Genomic DNA, 23,563 nt, shown 5'->3' with positions numbered 1-23,563 from the left:
CAGAGATAAATGACGATACCTAGCTAGGAAAAAGGTCAACTATACCTGTCATTTGTGATCCATTATTACTCTTAACCATGCATGACAGTAACACTTGCTTTTGAGATTTCTCTGTGACTTCCTAGAATTTCAGAAGAGACAGAGTGAGTTAAGATTAATTCACCAAGCTATTCAGATTGTTCCACAGTACGATCAGTCATCCCAAAGGTTAGTGAGATGATGTATTGCAATACTGCCCAGGTAAATATATCATAGTTTCAACTCTCACTAAATACTGTGTAACTTTGTGAGTGTATATGTACTATGCTATAATTGTGAGGATAAATTGGTTGTCAGTATTGGAAGGAAATAAGAAAGAGAGAGAGAGAGAAAGAGAGAGAGAGAGAGAGAGAGAGAGAGAGAAGAAAGGAATGGAAAGAAGATAAAAGGAAAAGAAAAGAAAGGAAGGAAGAAGAAACCCAAAGAAACCAAAAAGATCTTACAAAGATGTAAAAGGGTATAAGGGTTAGAAAAGGATACACTTTTGTCTCAGTGTAGCCACTGTGGACTTCCTGGGGTCTCAGGCTTCCTCAGCCACAGCCTCCACATCCTCTACTTTCTTGTTCTTCATCCCAGTTTAGCTTACCTCAGGAGGTCAGTGTGGTGACAGTGTCATTTTTACCCAAACCAGAAAAATTCCTTAAGTAATGTGATGTCAATCAGAAGCAGAGGTTGCATAGGTTTAAAATGCCTGTGAGGCCCCTGAGCCCACACTTCCTTCCTCCCCTTCCAAGGGTTGTGTCTCCTCTGCCCTCCTCCATCATGAGCAACCTTCCTGGGAAGATGCCACCAGTCCTGATTCTCCTGACCCTACTTCTGCCTCTTGGAGCTGGAGCAGGTAAGTGACTGTGGCAGTGATGCCATCCCATGACACCCTTGGTGACTTTCTGCCCAACAGTAGTCAGGAATTGTCCTGGCACTGAACCCAGGAAGTTTCTGAATCTCAGGTCCCATACCAAACCCAGACTTGGAAATCTGACACTGGTTAGATCCTCAACAAGGTCTGAGGAAGGGAAGGTGCTCTCAGAAAGTTAGTAGCTACTAGCTCCTCCCAGCCTTTTCCCCATCATATGGAGACTGGATCATCTGTCTTAGTCAGGGTTTCTATTCCTGCACAAACATCATGACCAAGAAGCAAGTTGGGGAGGAAAGGGTTTATTTAGCTTACTTCCACATTGCTGTTGATCACCAGAGGAAGTCAGGACTGGAACTCAAGCAGGTCAGGAAGCAGGAGCTGATGCAGAGGCCATGGAGAGATGTTTCTTACTGGCTTGCTTTCCCTGGCTTGCTCAGCCTGCTCTCTTATAGAACCCAAGACTTCCAGCCCAGGGATGGCACCACCCACAAGGGCCCGCTTGATCACTAATTGAGAAAATGTCCCACAGCTGGGTCTCATGGAGGCACTCCCCCAGCTGAAGCTCCCTTTGTGATAAATGCAGCCTGTATCAAGTTGGCACATAAAACCAGTCAGTACATCATCCTTAGAAAGAGATGTGGCGGATAATGCAGATACGAAAATGTACATTATTAACTTGACTTCATTTGAGGGAACGGCAGCTTTAATGTCCAATCTGAAGTGGGGTGAGGCCACCAGCTCAAGAATCTTAGCATCACTCATTAAGTCCACCCTCAGCCCTGCAGAAGACAGAGGCCCTGGCTGATGAGATCCTGCACTGCATGCTCCACCAGCTTTGCAGGCTAGTCTCAGTTGGGCTCTCCACTTCTTCTGCAGGTCCCCACCTACTCCCATCTGGGACAGCATAGTACTCCAATATCTCCCTGGCTCTGAATCCCACCAGCACTGACCCACCAACCCTCCAGTTAACTAGAAGCCACTCATTCATGCAGCAAAAAGCATTTACTGAGAACCTAAACTTTATTGTCAACAGAAGAGCAGAATGTTAAGACAACCCACCGCCATAGATAGGGCTTGGAGGCAAAAGGAGAGCAAATGACATCACTCAACATTATAGGGGTTAGGGTACCTCACTATCAAAGAAAGACCAATGGTGACCCACTCAGGATCCCCTTGGTCCATAACATGATAAAGACCTGAAGACATAGCTTACCCCTCCATGTACTGGTAAAACAGAGGCTGGAAGGCAAGAGCTACCCACCCCTTCTCAGAGTACGGCTCTGAGACTTAAGAGTCAGCAAAGATTATTCTATGTGCAAGGATTTCTCTCTGCAACAGTTTTGGGGAACTGCAGATGGCACCCCCAATTATACACTCCCTACATCTTCCCTCCCTCCTGACCTCATTTGCTCTCAGAAACCCCATATCCTTGACTTTTCTTTCAGAGGAAATCATTGCTGGGCATGAGGTCATGCCCCACTTCTGCCCCTATATGGCCTTTATTACATCTGATGGGAATAAGAGTTGTTGCAGAGGCTTCCTGATTCGATATAACTTCACGCTGACAGCTGCTCACTGCAGGACAAGGTGAGGAGAAGCAGCTAGCCACACTTTCTGAGATCCCCATTGGAGTTTCTGTCCTCTGTTGTGGGTGCTCCCCCGCATGCTCACTAACAGGCAGAACTGTGAAAATTGAAGTCTGCTACATGGAACATTTGAGATCAAAGAGTGAGAGGTTAGAGCCAGGAGCACACTTGGTCAAGTGCACTAGCCAAACTAAAGCAGTGATTGGGGTTGAATATTCATATTAAAAGTCAATGCAAACTTTGGAATATTGCCTAGATGCAAGAGGAAGCCCTCATGAGTCTCATGTCCTTGGGAAGCAGAGAGCAATGTGTCTGACAATGAGGACCTCCTATGTCCTCAAGTCCCCCTAGCTAGTGCCCCACCCTGCCTTTCACAGCTCCTGGACTGCATCCTCTCTGACTCCACAATTCTCTCCACTCTGCTCTCTTCACAGCTCAATGATAGCCAAGCTGGGGGCCCATAATATCAGTGCACAGGAGAGGACCCAGCAGATCATCCCTGTGGAAAAAGTTATTTCCCACCCATGCTATAATCCTATGGATCACACCAATGACATCATGCTACTAAAGGTGAGACCTGCCATCCTCCTACCCACATAGCTCCATTTATCTTTCAGCCTCCAACACCTACCCTGGTGCCTGTGCTCAGTTTGGTGCAGGGCTAGCCTCTCTCTCCTGCTTTAACCCTGCTTCTTTTCTCCTTCTATCCTGACTTTCAAAATATACCAGACTAGCAGGATCCTAGCTTAGCTGGTCCCTGCTTATCTTTTCACAATCAGCTGACAAAAAAGGCCGGGAAGACTAGAGCTGTGAGGCTCCTCAGTCTGCCTATGCACCATGTCCATGTGAGGCTGGGTGTTCTGTGCCATGTGGCTGGCTGGAGGTTAGTATCTCTCAATGCCATTGAAGGACAACCCCACCACCACCCACCCCCGCTAAAGGAGGCTGAACTGATCATCCAGGAGAACTGCAAATGCAAATGCAAAAAAAAAAAAATTCTGTTACTATTCTGAGACCATGGAGATTTGTGCTGGAGACCCGAAGAAAATACCGGATATTTTCAAGGTGGGGTTCATGCATTTAACAGACAAAATTCAGGGAGAGAGGAACCTGGGAGAGGCCTGCATGTTGAAATGGCCACACCCTCAACACTTCCTCAAAGAAGGGACAGCTCCAAAGTGCAGCTTTTAGTCCTTTGCATGGGTGCAGCAAGAAAGGAAAATGGGGAGACATCTGTCTTCCCAAAGCAGTACAGATTACCTTAGAGTATACCTGAGGACTTCAGCGAAAGCCTAGGACTGGGATACAAGGAAAAGGTGGGCCTCCCTGGAGCTCTGGTACCGAGGGAAGCTGGAAAACTTGTCCAAGCCCTGATCTAAAGTTACCCTTGTCAGGAGAGGTGGAGAGAAAAGAGCCAGAGGGAGCCAGGCTAAATTCTTCCTTTGTCTGCCCACAGGGTGACTCTGGGGGACCCCTCGTGTGTGACAACAAAGCTTATGGAATTGTAGCCTATGGAAAAAATAGGACAATCTCTTCAGGAGTCTTCACCAAGGTTGTGTACTTCCTGCCGTGGATAAGCAGAAACATGAAGCTCCTCTAACAGGTGTTAAACCACCTGTGCCCGACCAGCCTGTCTGACCTCAGGCAAGAACCACATGGAGTGGGCAGCAAAGGCTGAACATTCATAATAAATAACCTCCAGAGTGCATTTGAGTGAAGTTCTTTGCTGTGTTGGTCACTTCATGGTTTGTGTACCTCGCTGGTCCAGGCAGACCTCCCCTGTCACTTCTGGGATTTGCTTCTTCCTCCTTCCCCAGCCCCTCCTCTTTCTGGAACTTCAGGCCACACAATTCCCACATGTTTATCCCCCATACATGGTGGGAGGCTGAGTGCTGTTTCTTTGGCTTTTGGCAGAGAGTCGAACAAGGCATCGATGAAGGATTTGATTCTGAGAACTCAGAAGACTGTGGGTCCTGCCAGCCATTTAGTTTCCTGTTTCCTGGACCTCGGCACCTCTGTAAGGGCATGGGACTCTCACCACCTGAATGATCTGCTGTAGCAATGAGCTTTTCATTCTGGTTTCTATGCTCCCCAAATTAACAACTCAGATTTATGTATGAATAAATGCTTAAGCCAAAAGTCTGTGCCCCACCTAGGGATTCCCTCTGTACTTCCTCCCTTTCAGTCCAATAAAAGCTCTTTCTCTTACTATAATAAACTATATACAATAACAACACTTATGAAAAACTATCAGTGAGATTTACACTCACAATGGCCAGTCCATATTCTATTATCTATCCTATCTTGCTAAGTTCAGAGTTCTGTACCTAACTCAGTTTCTATCATAACTTGCATTACCAACTTAAAACCTCTTCTTAGACTTAAGGACATTTTATTAAATCCTAAACAACTTATGCTTAACTCTGAGACTATAATTATCTAGTGTTCAACCCCATCAGAGACGTGAGAAGGAATAAATATCACCTGAGTAAGGAGGAAGTGCAGTGAAGCAGCTTCCAATGACAGAGAAAGCTGACTGCCTGGGCAGTTCCCCCAAATTTCTCTCTGTCATCTTCAGCCCTCTGGCCCAGAGTATCTGACAGATTGTTTTGTAAAGCAAGGAATATGAAGAACTGCTTACCTGCCTTGGGAAGCAGGGCTCAGCAAGGCTCAGCAGCCAACTTCCCTGCATCTTGTCGGTCCAGTTTGGACAGCATGCTGTCAGCAGTTGAAACAAAGGCAGTTTCTTGTTCAGTGGCTAACTTGTCACGTTTGAAGCAAACTCCATAAAGAGGTTCTTCAATGTTAATTGTCTTCTTTGAAGAAGAATGAGGGTGCTATCAGGAGTAGACCTGTCTCATTGCCAAGAAGATTATTAAAGATGTTAGTAAAAACATCTTTAAATGGCGTATTCTTTAGCTTTCTGAGGTATTTGAAGACCATTTATCTATATATAGTATTTATGAATTGTTTGTTTCTACCTATTCACTATTCGTTCAACCTAGAAAGCATATTTCTGTAATTAACTAAATTATCCAACATTACCATGAGTTTGATTGTCTGACTGCTAACTTACATTTATTAATCATCCGAAACAGTTTTTAATAGCAGTTTTCAAAAGAACTAGAAATTAACACTGAAACTGAATTTTAAAGAATTATACAGCTACAATACCTTAAAGAGTTGATACATAGTATATTGTAACCAAATACAACCTTAATTTTGTATCGATATACAAAGATCTATACCAATGTGACCAAATATAACCTCAATTTGTATCAATCAATATTGACTCTGAGTAACCTCAGACACCTGGAGATCTGGATCTCCACAAGGCAATTTGTCCACGGCTTCCAGTTTGGGTTGGGAACTTCGGGCATGACACACAGATGGCATCTGAAAGCCTGGGGCCAGCTGGGACCTCAGTGAATTAATACCAAGGAGATGACACAGAGCCAGCCAAGGAGCCTAAGGCACAGCAGAAACCAGGTGGGGCTGGTACCCTGGAAGCCAAAGGAATTAAAGGTGACTAATTTTTTTTTTTTTTTTTTTTTTTTTTTTGGTTTTTCGAGACGGTTTCTCTCTGTAGCCCCGGCTGTCCTGGTACTCACTCTGTAGACCAGGCTGGCCTCGAACTCGGAAATCCGCCTGCCTCTGCCTCCCAAGTGCTAGGATTAAAGGCGTGCGCCACCACCGCCCAGCAAGGTGACTAATTTAATACAATTAATTTAACTATTGGAAATGCCAGTGTTTCTGTCTGGTGAGTCACTATTCTGAGACCTTAACACCTTAACTCATTCCATTCCTTTTTCTCCCATTTTTTATTAGATATTTTCTTTATTTGCATTTCAAATGTTATCCCCTTTCCTAGTGTCCCCTCTGAAAGCCTCCTAACCCCTCCTCCCTCCCCCTGCTCACCAACCCACCATCTCCTGCTTCCTGACCCTGGCATTCCCCTACACTGGGGTATAGAGGCTTCACAGGACCAAGGGCCTCTCCTCCCATTGATGACTGACTAGGCCATCCTCTGCTACTTATGAAGCTGGAGACTTGAGTCCCTCCATGTGTACTATTTGGTTGGTGGTTTAGTCCCTGGGAGCTCTGAGGGTACTAGTTAGTTCATATTGTTGGTTTTCCTATGAAGCTGAAGACTCCTTCAGCTCCTTGGGTCCTTTCTCTAGCTCCTCCATTGAGGACCCTGTGCTCAATCCAATGGTTGACTGAGAGTATCCACCTCTGTATTTGTCAGGCACTGGTAGAGCCTCTCAGGAGACAGCTATATCAGGCTCCTGTCTGCAAGCACTTGTTGGTGTCTGGGTTTGGAGACTGTATATGGGATGAATCCCCTGGTGGGGCAGTCTCTGGATGGTCATTCCTTCAGTCCCTACTCCACACTTTGTCTCTGTAACTCCTTCCATGTGTATTTTCCCCCTTCTAAGAAGGACTGAAGTATCCATACTTTGGCCTTCCTTCTTCTTGAGTTTCATGTGGTTTGTGAATTGTATCTTGGGTATTCTGAGCTTCTGGGCTAAAATCCACTTATCAGTGAGTGCATGCCATATGTGTTCTATTGTGATTGGGTTACCTCATTCAGGATGATATCCTCCAGATCCATCCATTTGCCTAAGAATTTCATAAATTCGTTGTTTTTAATAGCTGAATAGTACTCCATTATGTAAATGTACCACATTTTCTGTATCCTTTCCTCTGTTGAGGGACATCTGAGTTCTTTCCAACTTCTGGCTATTATAGATAAGGCTGCTATGAACATAGTGGAGCATGTGTCCTTATTACATGTTGAAGCATCTTCTGGGTATATGCCCAGGAGTGACTAAACCACCAACCAAAGAGTACATATGGTAGGACTCATGGCTCCAGCTGCATATGTAGCAGAGGATGGCCTAGTCGGCCATCAGTGGGAGGAGAGGCGCTTGGTCCTGTGAAGGCTCTATGCTCCAGTGTAGGGGAATGCCAGGGCCAGGAAGCAGGAGAGGGTAGGTTAGTGAGCAGGGGTACAGGGGAGGAAATGGGGGAAGGGTTGGAGGGGAAGCCAGGAAAGGGAAGAATATTTGAAATGTAAATAAAGAAAATATCTAATAAAAAAATTAAAGACAAGGTTTCCCCACCCCACCTACCCCTGTTCTCCTCACTGGGCTCCCTCTATTCTTTATCTCTGGTTACTCTCCCTTCTTTCACAGATAGCCCAGGGCATTGCCAACTCGGCTGTCCACATTCAGTCTACCTCCTTCTCTTCCTGTTCTCTCTGGACTCTTCCAGATAATTCTGGCTGCTCTCTCTCTCTTGTATTTACAATAAAGGTCTTAACCATTAAAAAGGAAAAAAAGGAATGGGGATGTTGCTTTTTAAAAAAATTGTTCCCTGAAAAAAAAAAATTGTTCTCTGATGATTTACGATGGTGTCATTTTCCTTTTGGGGGCTCCCTAAAAATGGGATATTGGTCAATCTTAGGAGAGCTATCTGTAGCATTTGTTGTCCAGTCTTGGCATGCTGTGAAAAGGCTGGTTTACATGAAATCCCTACTGGAAAAGTCTGAAAGGCTGGAGCAGTTAGGGTTGGCAGCTTTCTTTGAAGCTGTCCTGGAAGCAGGTTTTGATGAAACAGATGCTAAGGCAGTCTAAGGTCAGATCACCTGGGCTACTTGTCTTCTTTGGTGTCTAGTCCATATAAACTTTTTGCCACTTATGATTGGCATATGTGTGGAATGTACAGTGTGAAAAACTTATTGAAGAAGATTGATCTCTGTTGGAGCAGGCACCATATATGTCCCTCTCTTATAAGTTAGTTTGGATTGTATAAACAATCTGCAATCTGAAGTTTTATCTATGCCATTTGAAAGGATGCTATGTTCTAAAGACTCTGTAGCTAATAGGACTTTATTGGCTATACATAGCTGAAGTTCTGGCTGGGGACCTCTTCCTGTCTCGGCCAGTCTCAGAGCTGTTCCCATGCAGAGGGATCAGTTTATTTTTTGTTTTTGTTTTTTGTTTTCTCCTTTCTTCCTTTTTGTAGTCAAGATCTTCAGGGGTTCTTCCCTAGTCAAATCTGATTTTCCTCAGTGTGGATGAATCAACAATCATTTCTCTCCTGTTGAAATAAAGACAAAATCTCCTCCCTAATGCAAAGTATGTCCTGCCCTCAATTCCAAAACCATCATATATATTGACATATCTAATTCATCAGTCCCTTCCAAATTCCAGTGCATTTTAGCAGCTGTGTTATCTGTCTCATTGGTTTAAAAAAAACCTCAAAGTCGATAAAGCACTGTTCAATCTATCTCTGGAAAATCTCATATCCCCCTTGTGTTCTGTGAGGATTTCTTTTAAAGTCCTGTTAGATCTCTCTCTACAATTTCTTGACCTGTAGGATTGTAATATAAATATGTAACATATTTATGCCACAATGTTTAAAATGTTGCTGTATCCTGATGGGTACACATGCCTGAGCATCATCAGCTCCCATCTGCAAAGGCATCTCTAAGTCAGCCATCATGGTTCATGACCGTGTAACCTCAGAATCATCCTCCTCAGAGCCCTTTGGAATTCTGAATGTGTATCAATAGTATGGTAGTTTCAACATGTGCACATATCTTAATTCTCCAAACTCTATAAAATGAAACACATAATCTACTGTATGACATTGCTCTGAGATAGGATCACAAAGTAGAATCCGAATTCTTAACTCAAAATATTGTATCTCTATGAGTTGCTGTTCTAGTTCCTCAAGGCTTTGTGAGTTTTTTTTTAAAATCTGGAACTACTTTTTTTGCTGTTATTTTAGGTTCCAGATTGGATTCTTCTGAAGGTTCTTTATTCTGATTTAAAGGATTCTCTAACCTCTGTTCCATGGCCTCCCATCTAGGATTCCTTCTTTCAGTCTTCTCCTAATGTAAGTCTGTTTATTCTGATCTCTCTTAAAGATGATATACAAAATTTTAATCCTTACTGAAAAAAATAATTATTTGATGCTTATAAGTAAAACAAAATCATAAGGGATTCAGGCACATTGTGTCACTGTGGGTCTCTCCATTCTTAACTCAGAAAATATTTTTCTTTTGTAAACTCTAACTCTTTCCTCCCTTTAGAGACTTTACTTTCTTATTTTTAAAGTATTTTTCCTACGTATTTTTATACCCAGTTTATTTTCTCTCTTATTGTTTTCAAACTTAATACCTTTCCACTTCAGAAGTTTGGGGCTTTTTAGTCTTTTGCAGCTCTGGGAAGATCTGCAGAGCTCCTCAGGCCAGCGTGTGTCTAACTCTGCCCCACTTAGCCCAGTCTAACAAGCCTGTGTCTAACTCTGCCCCACTTAGCCCAGTCTAACAAGCGTGTGTCTAACTCTGCCCCACTTAGCTCAGTCTAACAAGCTGCTATTGCTGGTTCCCTGAAGCTCCTCCTCCCTTGGGTTGGTCTCTTTCTTTGGGCAGTTGTAGTCTTTTCCTCAGTGGACCCAAATTTGGTCACCAGCTCTCTTTATCCCACTAATCAATCAATCTTTCTCTGAACCCATGCCAGGCTTGGGAGAAGCCACTGCTACTGTGTGACCTCAAGCTCAGGTCCAAGAGAGACTGCATGATGAAGCCTCTTGTATCCTCTGCTGGCTTTCCTGCTTTCCGTTCTTAAGGTCAGGCCTCCTTCCCAGCTAGCTCACAACTGCCTAACTTCTGGTCTGGCTCCCATGCCTGAATCATTTTGTTGAAAGCTTGGAGTCAATTCCCTTCATTAGATGCCATCTGTAGCTGCCAGCTGTTCTACCTGGCCTCTATGTTCCAAAAATAACGATTCTGAAACTGAATTACATATGAATAAATTCTTAGTGAGAAAGGTTAGGTATGTTCCCCAACTAGATCATCACTTAATTACCCACTTGTTCTAGTCTAAGTCCTGCCACATGGCTTGTTACCTTCTCCCAGGCTTATGAATCTCTTCCTCAGCCTTCCTGGGTGAGTCTTTCCCACACCTCTCTCTATCCCAGAAATCCTCTTTATATACCTGAATTCACACCTCCTGTTTACTGCTCAAGTTCATAGCCCATACGCTTTCCTACCGACAAGCGAAGCTTTCATACATTACCCAAGAGATTCCCTTTACAGTCTGCAGTCTAGAAGGCTAAGACATCCTTCTGATCGCCCCAGGATCACCTTGGTCTTGTTTCCCAGCCCAGCTCAGTCAACTTCTATACCCCTTGCTCACCTTTCCAGTATCTTCTATCCAACTTCCATTAGACACCAGTAGTTGCCAATTCAGCCCCACCTCCCTCAGGCCTGACTTAAGCCAGCCTTTCACTCCTCTTCCTATAAGTTCCAAGCACTATGAAGTCGTCTCTGCCTTATAGTCCAGCTAGACTTGGGCTGCAAGTCACCTGATGCTCACCACTTTCAAGTAGCCCTGGCTGGTTGAGCCCTTTTTCAGCCCTTTTTCAACCCAAGTCTTTCATGAAGATAGAGGCTGATCCATGACCTACATACAGTCTCTCAACAACCCTGGCTCAGCCAGGAACCTCGGCCTCCCCCTGCTGGCCACATGGAGATATGGCAGTTTGTGAATCCTAGGGATCCAGGGGATGCTAGGCTAGAGGTGTTCTTATGACATCATCTATCAACACTTGTAGGTCTCTGGTTTTGTATCAGGTACACAGTAGACTCCTTCACCTTCATCCTCTTGTTTGTCTAGACAGCTCAGTGTGACACAAATGGATCTATATCTGAAATGCACAAAAAAATGTATTAAAATGGGATTAAGTTTACTGTATTCCAACAGTGCCACATACATGGTCTTCTTTGGTTCATAATGCAGTGTGGAGCTGGAGAAAGTTGGAAACTCTCCAACCCTGTGTTTCTCAACGTACCTCATGCGGAGCCTTTATAAAAAGTGGTGGCAGGAGAAAGGCAAGCAGAGGGGCTTTAGCTTGCTTGACACTCAAACCATAGACCCTGCCAACCCAGCTGAAGACAGTACACAGTGACCCATGTGACCCTATTCAAGTCCCTTTCACAGTAGCACTGGTAAATTGTACTTTTCTTCCTTCTCCCTCCCATACATTGCATCTTGACCACAGTTTTTCCTCTCTCCGTTTCTCCCACTGCCTACCACATCTCTCCAGATCCACTCCTCTCTTATTGCCTTTCAGAAAAAGGCAAGCTTGCCAAGGATTTCAACTGAACCCAGTTTAACAAGGTATAATAAGCCTGGGCACAAACCTTCATATCAAGACTGGACAAGGCAATCCAGTAGAAGTAAAAGGATACCAGAGCAGGTGAGAGAGTCAGGAAAATATCCACTCCTACTGTTGGGAGTCCTCTGAGAAGACGAAGTCACACAACCATAACACACACACAGAGGACCTAGCTCAGATCCATACATGCTCCTTGATTGTCATTTCAGTCTCTCTGAGACCCTATGAGCCCTGCTTAGATGACCCTTGGGGCCATGTTCTCCTAGTGTTCTTGACCCCTTTGGCTCCTAGAATCCTTCAAGAGGAGTGCCCCCTCTCAGAGCTCTACCTAACGCTTCCTGTGAGACTCTGCAACCGCTCCCATCAGTTGCTGAATGAAGCCTCTCTGATGATGACTTGGGTAGACATCCAACTATGCATATAGCAGAATATCAGCAGCAATCACTCTACTGACTTCTCTGTATGGCTGGTTGTGTTTGGTTCTATCCTAGTTCTCTGGGCATTCTTGCCTCTGGCTCCTGACCATCCGGGCAGTGTCAGGCATTGTGTCCTCTCATGGTATGAGCCCCATGTTGGACCAGTTGTTGTTTGGGCATTGGAGAATTTCTGTACCACTTTTACACTAGCACATTTTTGTAGTCAGGACACACTGTCGGTTAAAGGTTTTGTGGCTGGGTTGGTGTTCCAGTCCCACCACAGGAAGTCTTGCCTGGTTACAGAAGATGCCTGGTTCAGATTCCATATCCCCAATTACCTGGAGTCTTTTCTAGAGTTACCTCATGGATATTAGGGAGTTTCTAGTACACTACATGTCCACATTGCCCTGCTCCCCATACTCTAATTCCAGTAGTCTCCCCAGCACATTCTCCTTTCATTCCTCCCTCTCTACCTCATTGTTTCTGATCACACCTCCACCTACCTCAATCAGTCTGCAAAATCTATTCTATTTCCCCTTCTGAGGAGATCCATGATTTCCCCCAGAGCACTCCTTTTCATTTAGCCTCTCTGGGTGTCTACTTCCGGTGTCCAGCCTATCGTCACAAGGTAATCTGAGACAGGCATCAAAGTGTGTCATCAGCCATTGTGGAGGTAGGGAGTGGCAAAAATTGCTTACTTTTAGCAATTTTATACCTTTCTTTAACTCTTTGCTGTGCCTGTGAAATGTGGCATGGGGATTTTGATATGCTTTTCATTAATTCAGTATGTTGATTTCGCAGTATTTATTTATTTTTTCACAATGTTGGTTCTGCCTATGCAGGAACAGGAAATATTTTTCCATCATGAATCATCTTCTGCACTTTCCTTTTGTAATATCTTGAAACTTTGGAAAAAAGTAAACCACAGATTGAATATGACTAATAATATAGCATATATATAAACCATACCATATACCATATACATAAACTAATTGTTATTTTATTTATTTTTTAACCTTATTGACTATGCACCTCAATCCCACTTGTCTTTTCATCCCTTCTTCTTATCTGCCCTCTGTCATGCAACCCCCTTCCAAGAAAAAGAAAATAAAATGAGATGGAATTTTAAAAATCTTGTCATGGAAGCTGTAGTATGTCATAGCGTGCCTCTAGTCTACCCTTTTGTCCACATGTCTTTACTTGAAAATGTTCATTAAAATGTCATTGGCCTGTTTCAAGGCCTCTGTCTTCTGCTGCACTGTCTCTATTGGATCCTCATGAGAACTCTCTGATACCGTGTTGTTGCCCTGGGTCATGGAGATCCTGTGGCTATGGTTCTGCAGGACCAGCCCCTTCACATGCTCCAGCAGATCATAGATGGGGTAGATGTTGGGGTGGGTAACTCAAAGCCCTGCATCTGATTCTAGAAGATAGCTGAGATGGTTATCCCACCAGCAGTCCTGTCTGCATACGACCAGGGCTAGCTCTCCTGAACTTCCCTGGCCAGTTCACCCAATGATACACGCACCAAGGGGCAGGGTTAGCTGTTCTGTTTTCACATCCTTTCAGCTGGCTCATTGATGCCTTCAACATGAGGCCCAGTGCTTCCCAGGCCAGGTGTAGTGCCTGCCCTTTCTCCCCAGTTTGGCAGCCTATGCTGGCTGGGGCCAGCTCTCCAGGTCTCAGGACCTCAGGCCAGCTTACCTGCCTGCCTCAGGTGGTGAGGGGTTAATTAGGAAGTGGATCTCTGCTATGACAACCTTTGGGAAATGAGGTGCAGGGCCAGCTCTCCCACACTAACACCATCAGTGGCTTACTTGCATCCCACTGACTGACACCAGAACAAATTTGGTTAGATACATGTGTACACTTTACTTATTAGATATCACAAATGTGGATCCTGTTTCAGTGTTTCCTGGAATCTATGGTTTTAATAGATTCCCTCTATGTGGTAACCCATATAATGAGGATTATTCTGCTCTGTAAGGGTTTCAAGTAACTTACTTATATCTGCAATTATGTCATTATGCAAGTCCATTTCAGGGGGAATTACTTATGTTCATTATCACTTGTATAAGTAATATGTAGCCCAAAGGAGTTATCCCTCCAAAGTGGCTCAGAAAAGCTAAAAGGCTGCATACCCATGGACTACATAACTAATTCTGATCCAATTAATATCAGGACTTTAGTTCACAACTAAGACAAGAAAGCCTCCATGGTCCCAAAATAAAATGGAAAAAAAAATTAAGTATGTGAAATCCATGAGGCAGTGATGGGAAATCAGGATCCAGGGAGATCTAAGGGCTTGCTGGAAACACACACACACACACACACACACACACACACACACACACACCTGTGCTCAGGCCAAGGCCAGCCTGTCTCACCTCCAAGAGTGATCTCACACAGCTCTCACAGTCTAGTGCTCTAAGCACAGGCTCTCAGCTCTCTCCAGTCAGGATCAGACATTTCAAGGGCTACATCCCTGTCTCTTTCACTCCTGGATGAAGCTCATTAAATAACCATTCAAGATCTAATCACAGTCCTTGCTTGTCTATAGTAAGTGTTAGGCAGTGTTGTACAAAATAACACTGGAGTCATCAGCAGGGAAGCCAATGCTGGTCTGATCTTACTGACCTTTGAACCCAGTCCTCAAGCTCTTGCCCCAGAGATAAATGACAATATCTAGTAAACAGAAAAAGTATACCTGTCATTTGTCATCCTATAATAGACGTAACTAGGTATGACAGTTCACATGTCATTTTTGGAGACAGGGCAAACATTTGTGCTTTTGAGAGTTCTCTGTGACTTCTAGCAGTTTCAGAAGAGTTGGAGTGAGCTTTGATTAATGCATCAGAATATTTAAACAGATCATTCCACAGTATGATCAGTCATCTCAAAGGTTAGTGAGATTATGTATTGCAATACTGTCCAGGCAAATATGGCTTGGTATCAACTCCAATTAAGAGCTGTATAACACTGTGAGTGTATGTGCATTATGCTATAAAAGTTGTTGGGATAAATTGGTTGTCAGTATTATTTTGAAAAGATAAAGAAAAGAAGAGGAGGAGAAGGAGGAGGAGGAGGAGAAAGAAGGAAGAAAAATAAATCCAACCACCTCTTACCAGGATGCAATGTGTAAGTGTGGAAGCCTTAGAAAAGGACACACTTTAGTCTCCATGCAGTCACTGTGGACTTCCTGGGGTCTCAGGCCTCCTCAACCACAGCCTCTAACCATCTACATTTTTGGTCTTTTACCAGATTAGCTCATAGGATGTCAGTGTGGTGACAGTGTCATTTTTACCCAAAGTAGAAAACTTCCTTAAGTGATGTGACGTTGATCAGAAGCAGAGGTGCATAGGTTTAACATGCCTGTGATACCCCTGAGCCCACGTCTCCTTCCTCCCCTTCCAAGAGCGATGTCTTCTCTGCCCTCCTCCATCCTGAGCAGCCTTCCTGGGAGGATGCCACCAGTCCTGATTCTCCTGACCTTTCTTCTGCCACTAGGAGATAGAGCAGGTGAGTGGCCACTCCTGTGGCACAGGTGCTGTCTTCTTCTTCTACTTCTGCTGACTTTCTGTCCGGTAGTAGTCAGGAATTGTCCTGGCGCTGAACCCAGAAGCTTTTTGAACTTGAGGTCCCATCCCAAACTCAGACTTGGAAATCTGGCTAGACTCTCAACAAGGCCTTAGGAAGGGTGATGTTCACAGAAAAATTAGTAACCACTAGTTTCTCTCATCTTTTTTTTTTTTTAAATCAACTGGAGATGAATCATCCTTAGAAAGAGATATGGCAGACAATGCATAGGTACAAAGAGTACATCATTAATGTCACTATAGCTGATGGAATGGCAGCTTTAATGACCAACCTGCAATGGTGACCCCTAGCTCGAGAATCTTAGCATCATTCATTAAGTCCACCCTCAGCCCTACAGAAGAAAGAGGCCCAGGCCGATGAGATCCTGTGCTGCATGCACCACCAGCTTTGCAGGCTAGTTTTAGTTGGGCTCTCTACTTCTTCTTCAGGTCCCCAGCTACTCCCAGCCAGGAGAGCACACTGTTCCAATATGTCCCTGGCTCTGAATCCCACCAGCCCTGACCCCCCTGCCCCCAGTTAACTAGAAGCCACTCATTCATGCAGCAAAAAACATTTACTGAGAACCCAAGATGTGTTAGGCTCAAACAAAGATAGCATTAGAAAATCAAATCCACCTCTATAGGGCCTGAGGGTAAAATGTGAGAAAATGACACCAGTCAATACCACAGAGGTTAAGATGACTCACTAACAAACAAAACCCAGCGTGGATATTAGCAGGATTCCCTCAGCCTCTACATGATGAAGACAGAGCTGATCCCTCCATGCATTTGTAAAGCAGCAGCTGAGGGACAAGTGCTGCCCACTCCTTCCCAGAACATGACTCTGAGACTTCAGAGTCAGCACATTATTCCATATGCAAAGTATCCTGTCTGCAATAGGCTTGGGGAACTGACCTACAATCATCCTTGTAGATCTGACCTACAATCATCCCATCCCTTGACCTACCCAGATGACCTTATCTGTTGCTCCCAGACACCCAATATCCTAGTTTTTTTTTCCAGAGGAGATCATCGGGGGCCATGAGGTCAGTCCCCACTCCCGCCCCTACATGGCATTAGTTATATTTCTGAAAGCTAATGGGAATAGAAGTTCCTGTGGCGGCTTCCTGGTTCAAGACTACTTTGTGCTGACAGCTGCTCACTGCATTGGAAGGTGAGGAGAAGCAGCTAGCCCTCATCTTCTGATAATTCCACAGGAGATTCTGTCTTCTATTGTGGATATCCCCCTGAGAGCTCACTAAAAGGATGGAGTGTGAAAATGGGAATCTGATGAGAGGTAAATTTAAGATTCAAGTGTAAGAGGTTGGAGCCAGCAGCACACTTGAGTTGATCAACTACACTGGCCAAACTAAAGCACTGGTTGAGGTTGAAAGTTCATGTTAAAACACAATGCAAGCTATGGAATATTGCCTAGATGCAAGAGGGAGCGCCCAGGAGTCCCATGTCCTTGAGAATCAGAGAGCAATAGATCTGACCATGAGGCTCTCCTGTGTCCCCAACTCTCTTCAGCTAGAGCCCCACCCTGCCTACCCTGCCTTTCACAGTTCCTGGACTGCATCCTCTCCGACTGACTCCATAGCTCTCCTCTCCACTCTGCTCTCTCCACAGCTCAATGATAGTAACACTGGGGGCCCACAATCTCCATGCACAGGAGGAGACTCAGCAGATCATCCCTGTGGGTAAAGCTTTTCCCCATCCAGACTATAATCCTCTGGATCACACCAGTGACATCATGATATTAAAGGTGACACCTGCCACCCTCTCACCTATACTCCTCGGCCCACCCCTCTTCACTCTTACCTGGTGCCTGTGCATCACTTGGTGCAGAGCTAACCTGATCCTCCTGTTCTACTCCTGCTTCTCCCCTCTCTTCCACCCCAATTTTCAAAGAATCTCAGACTAGCAGGCTCCTAGCTGAACTGATCTCTCATAACTCTTCCCTAACAGCTGGAGAGTAGGGCCAAGAGGACTAAAGGTGTGAGGCCCCTCAAGTTGCCTGGGCCCAATGACCAGGTTAATCCAGGGGATGTGTGCACTGTGGCTGGCTGGGGGAAAATGTCCATCAATGCCACTAAAGGATCTGCCCTCTTAGAAGAGGCCCAACTAATCATCCAGGAGGACGAGGAATGCAGAAAACGATTCCATCACTACTTCAAAATCATGGAGATTTGTGCTGGAGACCCTAACAGAATAGAGGCTCCATCCAAGGTGGGGATCAAGCACTTCCCAGATGCGATCCAGGGTGAGAGAGTACCAGGAGAGGCTAAGGTGTCAGAATGGCAAAGCCCTCAAGCCTCAGCTTTGGTCTCTTATGTGGGTGTAGTACGAATGCAAGCTTGGAACACATACTTTACCTGAAACAGGATAAATTATCTTAGAGTATCGATGAGGATTTCAAGAAAAGCCCAGGACTGGGATAGAAGAAGAAGTGGGGCGTCCTGGAGCTCTGGTACTGAGGGAAGCTGGAAAACTTGCCCTAGCCCTGATCTAAAGTTAACCTCGCCAGGAGGAGTTGGGGAGAGCAGAGCCAGAGGGAGCCAGGCTAAGTTCTTCTTTTCTCTGCCCACAGGGTGACTCTGGGGGACCCCTTGTGTGTAACCACAAAGCTTATGGAGTTTTGTCTTATGTCAAATCCAAGAAGGTATCTTCAGGAATCTTCACCAAGGTTGTGTACTTCCTGCCATGGATAAGCAAAAACATGAAGCTCCTCTAACAGGTGTTAAACCACCTGTGCCAAACCAGCCTGTCTGACCTCAGGCAAGAACCACGTGGAGTGGGCAGCAAAGGCTGAACATTCATAATAAATAACCTCCAGAGTGCATTTGAGTGAAGTTCTTTGCTGTGTCAGCCACTTCATGATTTGCGCACCTTGCTGGTCCAGGCAGACCTCCCCTGTCACTTCTGGGCTTTTGCTTCCTCCTCCATCCCCAGCCCTTCCTCTTACTGGAACTTCAGGCTACATTATCCCCCATACATGGTGGAAGGTAGGGTGCTGTTTCTATGTTTTCATTTTTGAGATAGATTCTCACTGTATACCTCTGCTGGCTTGGAGTTTGGTGTGTAAACCTGCCTGGCCTTCAACTCACAGAGACCTGCTCTAATCTGCTTCCCCAGTGCTAGGATTAAAGGTGTGTGCCATGACATCCAGCCATATCCATGTTTAGTTCCCAAGTCTCCAAGGTTGGCTTTCTCACAACACAGTCCTCAGGAGTCTACGGCACTACTGAGGTGCCCTGCGCTAAGTTACTTGTTCATACTTAGTCCTCTAGAAATGAATCTTCTGGGCCTAGGAAATTTCTACATCTCTGAGCCACCTTCATCCAGCCCCAACAATGGCAGAGAATTGAACAAGACATTGGGGTGAAGGGAAATTTGATTCTGGGAATTCAGAAGGCAATGGGCTGTGCAACCCAGTCAGTTTCCTGTTTCTGATACCCTTCTCTAGACAGTACATGGTGGCCCATGTGGCCCTATTCAAGTCCCCAGCACAGCAGCCTGGTCAATTATAAATTTTCTTCTCTCATATATTACATCCTGACCACAGTCTACCCTCCCTCCAATTCTTCCAGTACCCCCAACCTCTCATCTCCCTCAGATTCACTCCTCCTCTATTTCCCAGAATGAGTCAGTGGCCAAATAAGGGAAGAGACCTTGGGGGATATCTTTAAGAATGAAATCCAACAGTTTTTAGCAAGGGGATTAGGATAAGAGTCAAACCCTGTGGGCGCCATGTTTGTCATGCTAGGACTTGTCTTTGCCATGCTCAGACCTGCTAGAGCCATTCTTGAAGTTGGTGGAAATCTTTTCCCGGGATGCCACTTTTGTCTGACAGGTTCCTATGCCTTACAGAAGCTTGTCACCTTCATGAAGTCCCAATTGTAAACTGTTGGTCTTAGGGCCCGCACTATCCGAGTTCTGTTCAGAAAGTTGTCTCCTGTGCCAATGCGTTCAAGGCTTTTCCTCACTTTATTTTCTATCAGGTTTAGTGTTTGTGAATGTATGTTAAGGCCTTTGGTCCACTTGTTCTCATGTTTTGTGAAGTGTGATAGACATGGTTCAATTTGCATTCTTCTGCATGTAAATGTCCAGTTAGACCAATGCAACTTGTTGAAGCTATCTTCTTTTTTTTGTGTGTATTAGGGATTTTTTTTTTTTTAATGAAAAATCAGTTGTTCATAGGTCTGGACATTTAAAACCCAAAACTTCCATTGGATTCTGTTGATCAACATGTCTGGTTTTATGGCAATACCCTGAACTATTTATTACTAAAGCTCAGTGGTAGAGCTTAAATTTAGGGATGAATATTGAGCACTTTCAAAAACATAGTTATTAGAATTTATTTCATTCATTCTTTTTCTCTTAGTTTAAAATGTCTATTTCCTTTTTTCCATTTTTAATTGGGTATGCCATTTATTTACATGTCAAATGTTATCCCGTTTTGGGAAATATTTAAAAAAAAATGAGCTGGTCCGTTCCCCCACTTGTGTCACCAACTCTCTGCCCTGGTGACCTGGCTGGCAATTCACTGGCAGGCAATGGCCGACCTGTTTTTATCTCCTGGAGACTCTGTAGCCCGGAGCTCCCGAAATGTCTCCACTCAGCTCACTAAGTTCCCACTGGTAGGTTGCTACCACACGAGCCCCATGCTTCAAATCCCCCACAGCCTTTGTGGTGCCCATCAGGCAAAACCATACTTTGCAGCTGTACCTTTCTCCTGAGAATGGAGATGAGTGTGAAGGAAAATGCAATACAAACTTAGTTCAGAAACAACAGTAACTCAATGGCTGGTGCAACAACTAGAATCCTAGCTTATAAGCCTTATTAAATCTAAATCTTCCAGTGATGAATCCTGACAGACCCGCCATTGAAACCAGGAGACACTCGTAATTACATTTTGTCCTTATGCTATCCCCATCCAAAAGGAACCTAACTCTCTCCTGCTTCCTCTCTTCCTCCATCCAACCTGGAAGTTCCTCCTACTCGCCCAGTGATTGTCTCCTTTATTCATTAGGGGATTCACTCACAAGTCACCTGAGTACAAGACTCATTCCATGTCTGCAACCCCTCCCAGGAGAGCGAAATTAGCATCAAAATACAAACAGCACCAGGCCCATCCACAACAATCCCCTTTCCCAGTTTCCCCTCTGCAAACCCCCTATCCCATGCCCCCTTATCTTTCTATGAGGGTGCTCCCCCACCCACCTACCCACTCCCACCTCACTGCCCTAGCATTCCTCTACACTGAGGCATCAAGCCTTCACAGGACCAAGGGCCTCTTCTCCCATTGATGCCAGATAAGTCCCCATTCAGCTCCCTCAACCCTCCCCCTAACTCCTCCATTGGGGTCCCTGTGCTCAGTCCAATGGCTGGCTGAGAGCATCCACCTCTGTATTGGTCAGGATCTGGCAGAGTCTCTTAGGAGAGAGCTGTATCAGGCTCCTGTCAGCAAGCACTTCTTGGCATCTGCAATAGTGTCTGGGTTTGATGTCTGCATGTAGGATGGATACCCAGGTGGGGCAGTCTCTGGATGGTCTTTCCTTCAGTCTCTGCTCTACTCTTTGTTCCTGAATTTCCTTTAGACAGGAGCAATTCTGGGTTAAAATTTTGAAGATGGGTTGGTGGCCCCATCCCTCAACTGGGAGGGCATGCCTAACCTCTGGATATGGTCTGAATAGGTCCTCCCTCCCCATTGTGGGGTATTTCAGCTAATGTCATCCCTGTGGGGTCCTGGGGCTCTTGCTTTCCTGGCATCTGGAACTTTCTGATTGCTAACTCCAGTTCTCCATCCCCCATTGCTACACACCTCTGTTCAATTTCCTGACCCTCTGTACATCTCCTTCATCTCCTCCTATACCTAATTTTGCCCTCTTTTTCCCTCCTCCTCTTTTCTTCCTCCCAAGTCCCTCCCACCCTCTACTTCCCTTGATCATTTCATTCCCCTTCTAAGTAGTACTGAAGCATCCACTCTTTGGTCCTCCTTTCTTGAGCTTTTTGTGGTCTGTGAATTGTATCTTGGGTATTCCATGCTCTTTTCCTACTATACACTTATTAGTGAGTGCATACCATGTATGTTCTTTTGTGACTGAGATTCCTCACTCAGGATGATATTTTCTAGATCCATCCATTTGCCTGAGAATTTCATAAAGTCATTGTTTTTCATAGCTAAGTAGTATCCCACTGTGTAAATGTACCACATTTTCTATACCCATTCCTCTGTTGAGAGACATCTGGGTTCTTTCCAGCTTCTGGTTATTATAAATATGGCTGCTATGAACATGGTGGAGCAGGTGCCCTTATTACATGTTGGAGCATCTTCTGGGTATGTCCAGGAGCGGTAGAGCTGGGTCTCTAGGTAATACTATGTCCAATTTTCTGAGGAATTGCCAGACTGATTTCCAGAATGGTTGTACCAGCTTGCAATCCCACCCGAAATGGAGGAGTGTTCCTCTTTCTCCATATCCTTACCAGCATCTGCTGCCACCTGTGTTTTTGGTCTTAGCCATTCTCACTTGTTTGAGGTTGAATCTTAGGGTTGTTTTGATTTGCATTTCCCTGATGACTAAGGGTGCTGAACATTTCTTTAAGTGCTTCTCAGCCATTTGAGTTTCCTCAGTTGTGAATTCTCTGTTCAGCGCTGTTCCCCATTTTTAATAGGGTTATTTGGTTCTCTGGAGTCTAACTTCTTGAGTTCTTTGTATATTTTGGATATTAGCCCTCTATCGGATGTAGAGTTGGTAAATATCTTTTCCTAATCTGTGGATTGTTGTTTTGGCGTATCAATAATGTCCCTTTACCAAAGCTTTACAATTTTATGAGGTCTCATTTGTCGATTGTTGCTATTAAAGCATAAGCCATTGGTGTTCTGTTCAGGAAATTTTCCACTGTGCCCAAGTATTTGAGGCTCTTCCACACTTTTTCTTCTATTAGATTCAGTGTATCTAGTTTTATGTAGAGGTCCTTGATCCACTTGGACTTGAGCTTTGTGCAAGGAGATAGGTATGGATCAATTTGCATTCTTTAGCCAAATGAATCTGCACATTTTGTTGAAAATGCTGCCTTTTTTCCACTGGATGGCTTTAGCTTTTTTGTCAAAGATCAAGTGACCATAGGTGTGTGGGTTCGTTTATGGGTCTTCAATTCTATTCCATTGATCTACTTGCCTGTTTCTGCACCAACAACATGCAGTTGTTGTTGTTGTTTAATCACTATTGCTCTATAGTACAGCTTGAGGTCAGGGATGATGGTTCCCCCTGAAGTTTTTTTATTGTTGAGAATAGTTTTTGCTGTCCTAGGTTTTTTGTTATTCCAAATGAATTTGAGAATTGCTCTTTCTAACTCTGTGAAGAACTGAGTTGGAATTTTGATGGGGATTGCATTGAATATGTAGATTGCTCTCAGCAAGATGTCATTTTTACTATATTAATCCTGCCAATCCATGAGCATGGGAGACTTTTATCTTCTGAGATCTTCTTTGATTTCTTTCTTCAGAGACTTGAAGTTCTTGTCAGATCTTTCACTTGTTTGGTTAGAGTCAAACCAAGACATTTTATATTGTTTGTGACTATTGTGAAGGGTATTGTTTCCTTAATTTCATTCACACCTCATTTATCCTTTGAATATAGGAAGGCTACTGATTTGAGTTAATTTTATATCCAGCCACTTTGCTGAAGTTGTTTATCGGGTTTAGAAGTTCTCTGCTGTAATTTTTGGGGTCACTTAAGTATACTATCATTTCATCTGCAAATAGTGATATTTTGACTTCTTCCTTTCTAATTTGTATCTCTTTGACTTCTTTTGTTCTCTAATTGTCAGCACTCCTGGCAGACCTACTCTCTCCAGGTAAGGCATCCGGGTACAGAGAGCTGTGGCACAGGGTCA

General features: G+C 44.4%; 1 protein-coding gene, 1 long non-coding RNA gene, 1 other non-coding gene and 1 pseudogene across 12 annotated transcripts; 2 read left to right on the top strand and 2 right to left on the bottom strand.

Annotated features, from left to right (window-relative positions):
* Positions 1-47: 47 nt before the first annotated feature.
* Positions 48-11,044, bottom strand: LOC116084867. Its single transcript, XR_004116295.1, has 3 exons — positions 10,692-11,044; positions 5,123-5,333; positions 48-121 (listed from the first exon to the last, which is right to left on the bottom strand). It is a non-coding gene; the product is annotated as an uncharacterized LOC116084867 (long non-coding RNA).
* Positions 823-4,081, top strand: LOC116084865 (annotated as a pseudogene).
* LOC116084862 (granzyme E-like) lies at positions 9,313-18,506 on the top strand. 10 transcript variants are annotated; one of them, XM_031362151.1, is made up of 7 exons: positions 9,324-9,387; positions 11,629-11,754; positions 15,505-15,608; positions 16,688-16,838; positions 17,294-17,429; positions 17,633-17,893; positions 18,255-18,506. In XM_031362151.1, the coding sequence occupies exons 3-7, from the start codon at positions 15,509-15,511 to the stop codon at positions 18,396-18,398; spliced, it is 792 nt and encodes a 263-aa protein (XP_031218011.1). In that variant the 5' UTR covers positions 9,324-9,387; positions 11,629-11,754; positions 15,505-15,508; the 3' UTR covers positions 18,399-18,506. The 10 variants fall into 10 exon arrangements, with proteins under 10 accessions (XP_031218010.1, XP_031218011.1, XP_031218007.1 ...); XM_031362147.1 differs by having other exon boundaries at positions 15,403-15,608; XM_031362146.1 differs by having other exon boundaries at positions 15,400-15,608.
* A 339-nt stretch (positions 18,507-18,845) lies between these two features.
* On the bottom strand, positions 18,846-18,927 carry LOC116085484. Its single transcript, XR_004116588.1, has one exon. It is a non-coding gene; the product is annotated as a small nucleolar RNA SNORD55/SNORD39 (small nucleolar RNA).
* Between the last annotated feature and the right edge of the window lie 4,636 nt (positions 18,928-23,563).

This window comes from Mastomys coucha, unplaced genomic scaffold (assembly GCF_008632895.1).
Source record: "Mastomys coucha isolate ucsf_1 unplaced genomic scaffold, UCSF_Mcou_1 pScaffold9, whole genome shotgun sequence".
NCBI lineage: Eukaryota > Metazoa > Chordata > Mammalia > Rodentia > Muridae > Mastomys > Mastomys coucha.
The sequence above is the reverse complement of the archived record's forward strand: the minus strand, read 5'-3'. Positions and strand labels throughout refer to the sequence as shown.

What these genes read in the sequence shown, in the direction of transcription:
- LOC116084862 (XM_031362142.1), top strand. Translation starts at nt 15,458, where the DNA reads ATGCCTGTGATACCCCTGAGCCCACGTCTCCTTCCTCCCCTTCCAAGA. An exon ending in GCCACTAGGAGATAGAGCAG is followed by an intron (nt 15,609 to 16,687) that starts GTGAGTGGCCAC and finishes TTTTTTTTCCAG; the next exon opens with AGGAGATCATCGGGGGCCAT. An exon ending in GTGACATCATGATATTAAAG is followed by an intron (nt 17,430 to 17,632) that starts GTGACACCTGCC and finishes CTTCCCTAACAG; the next exon opens with CTGGAGAGTAGGGCCAAGAG.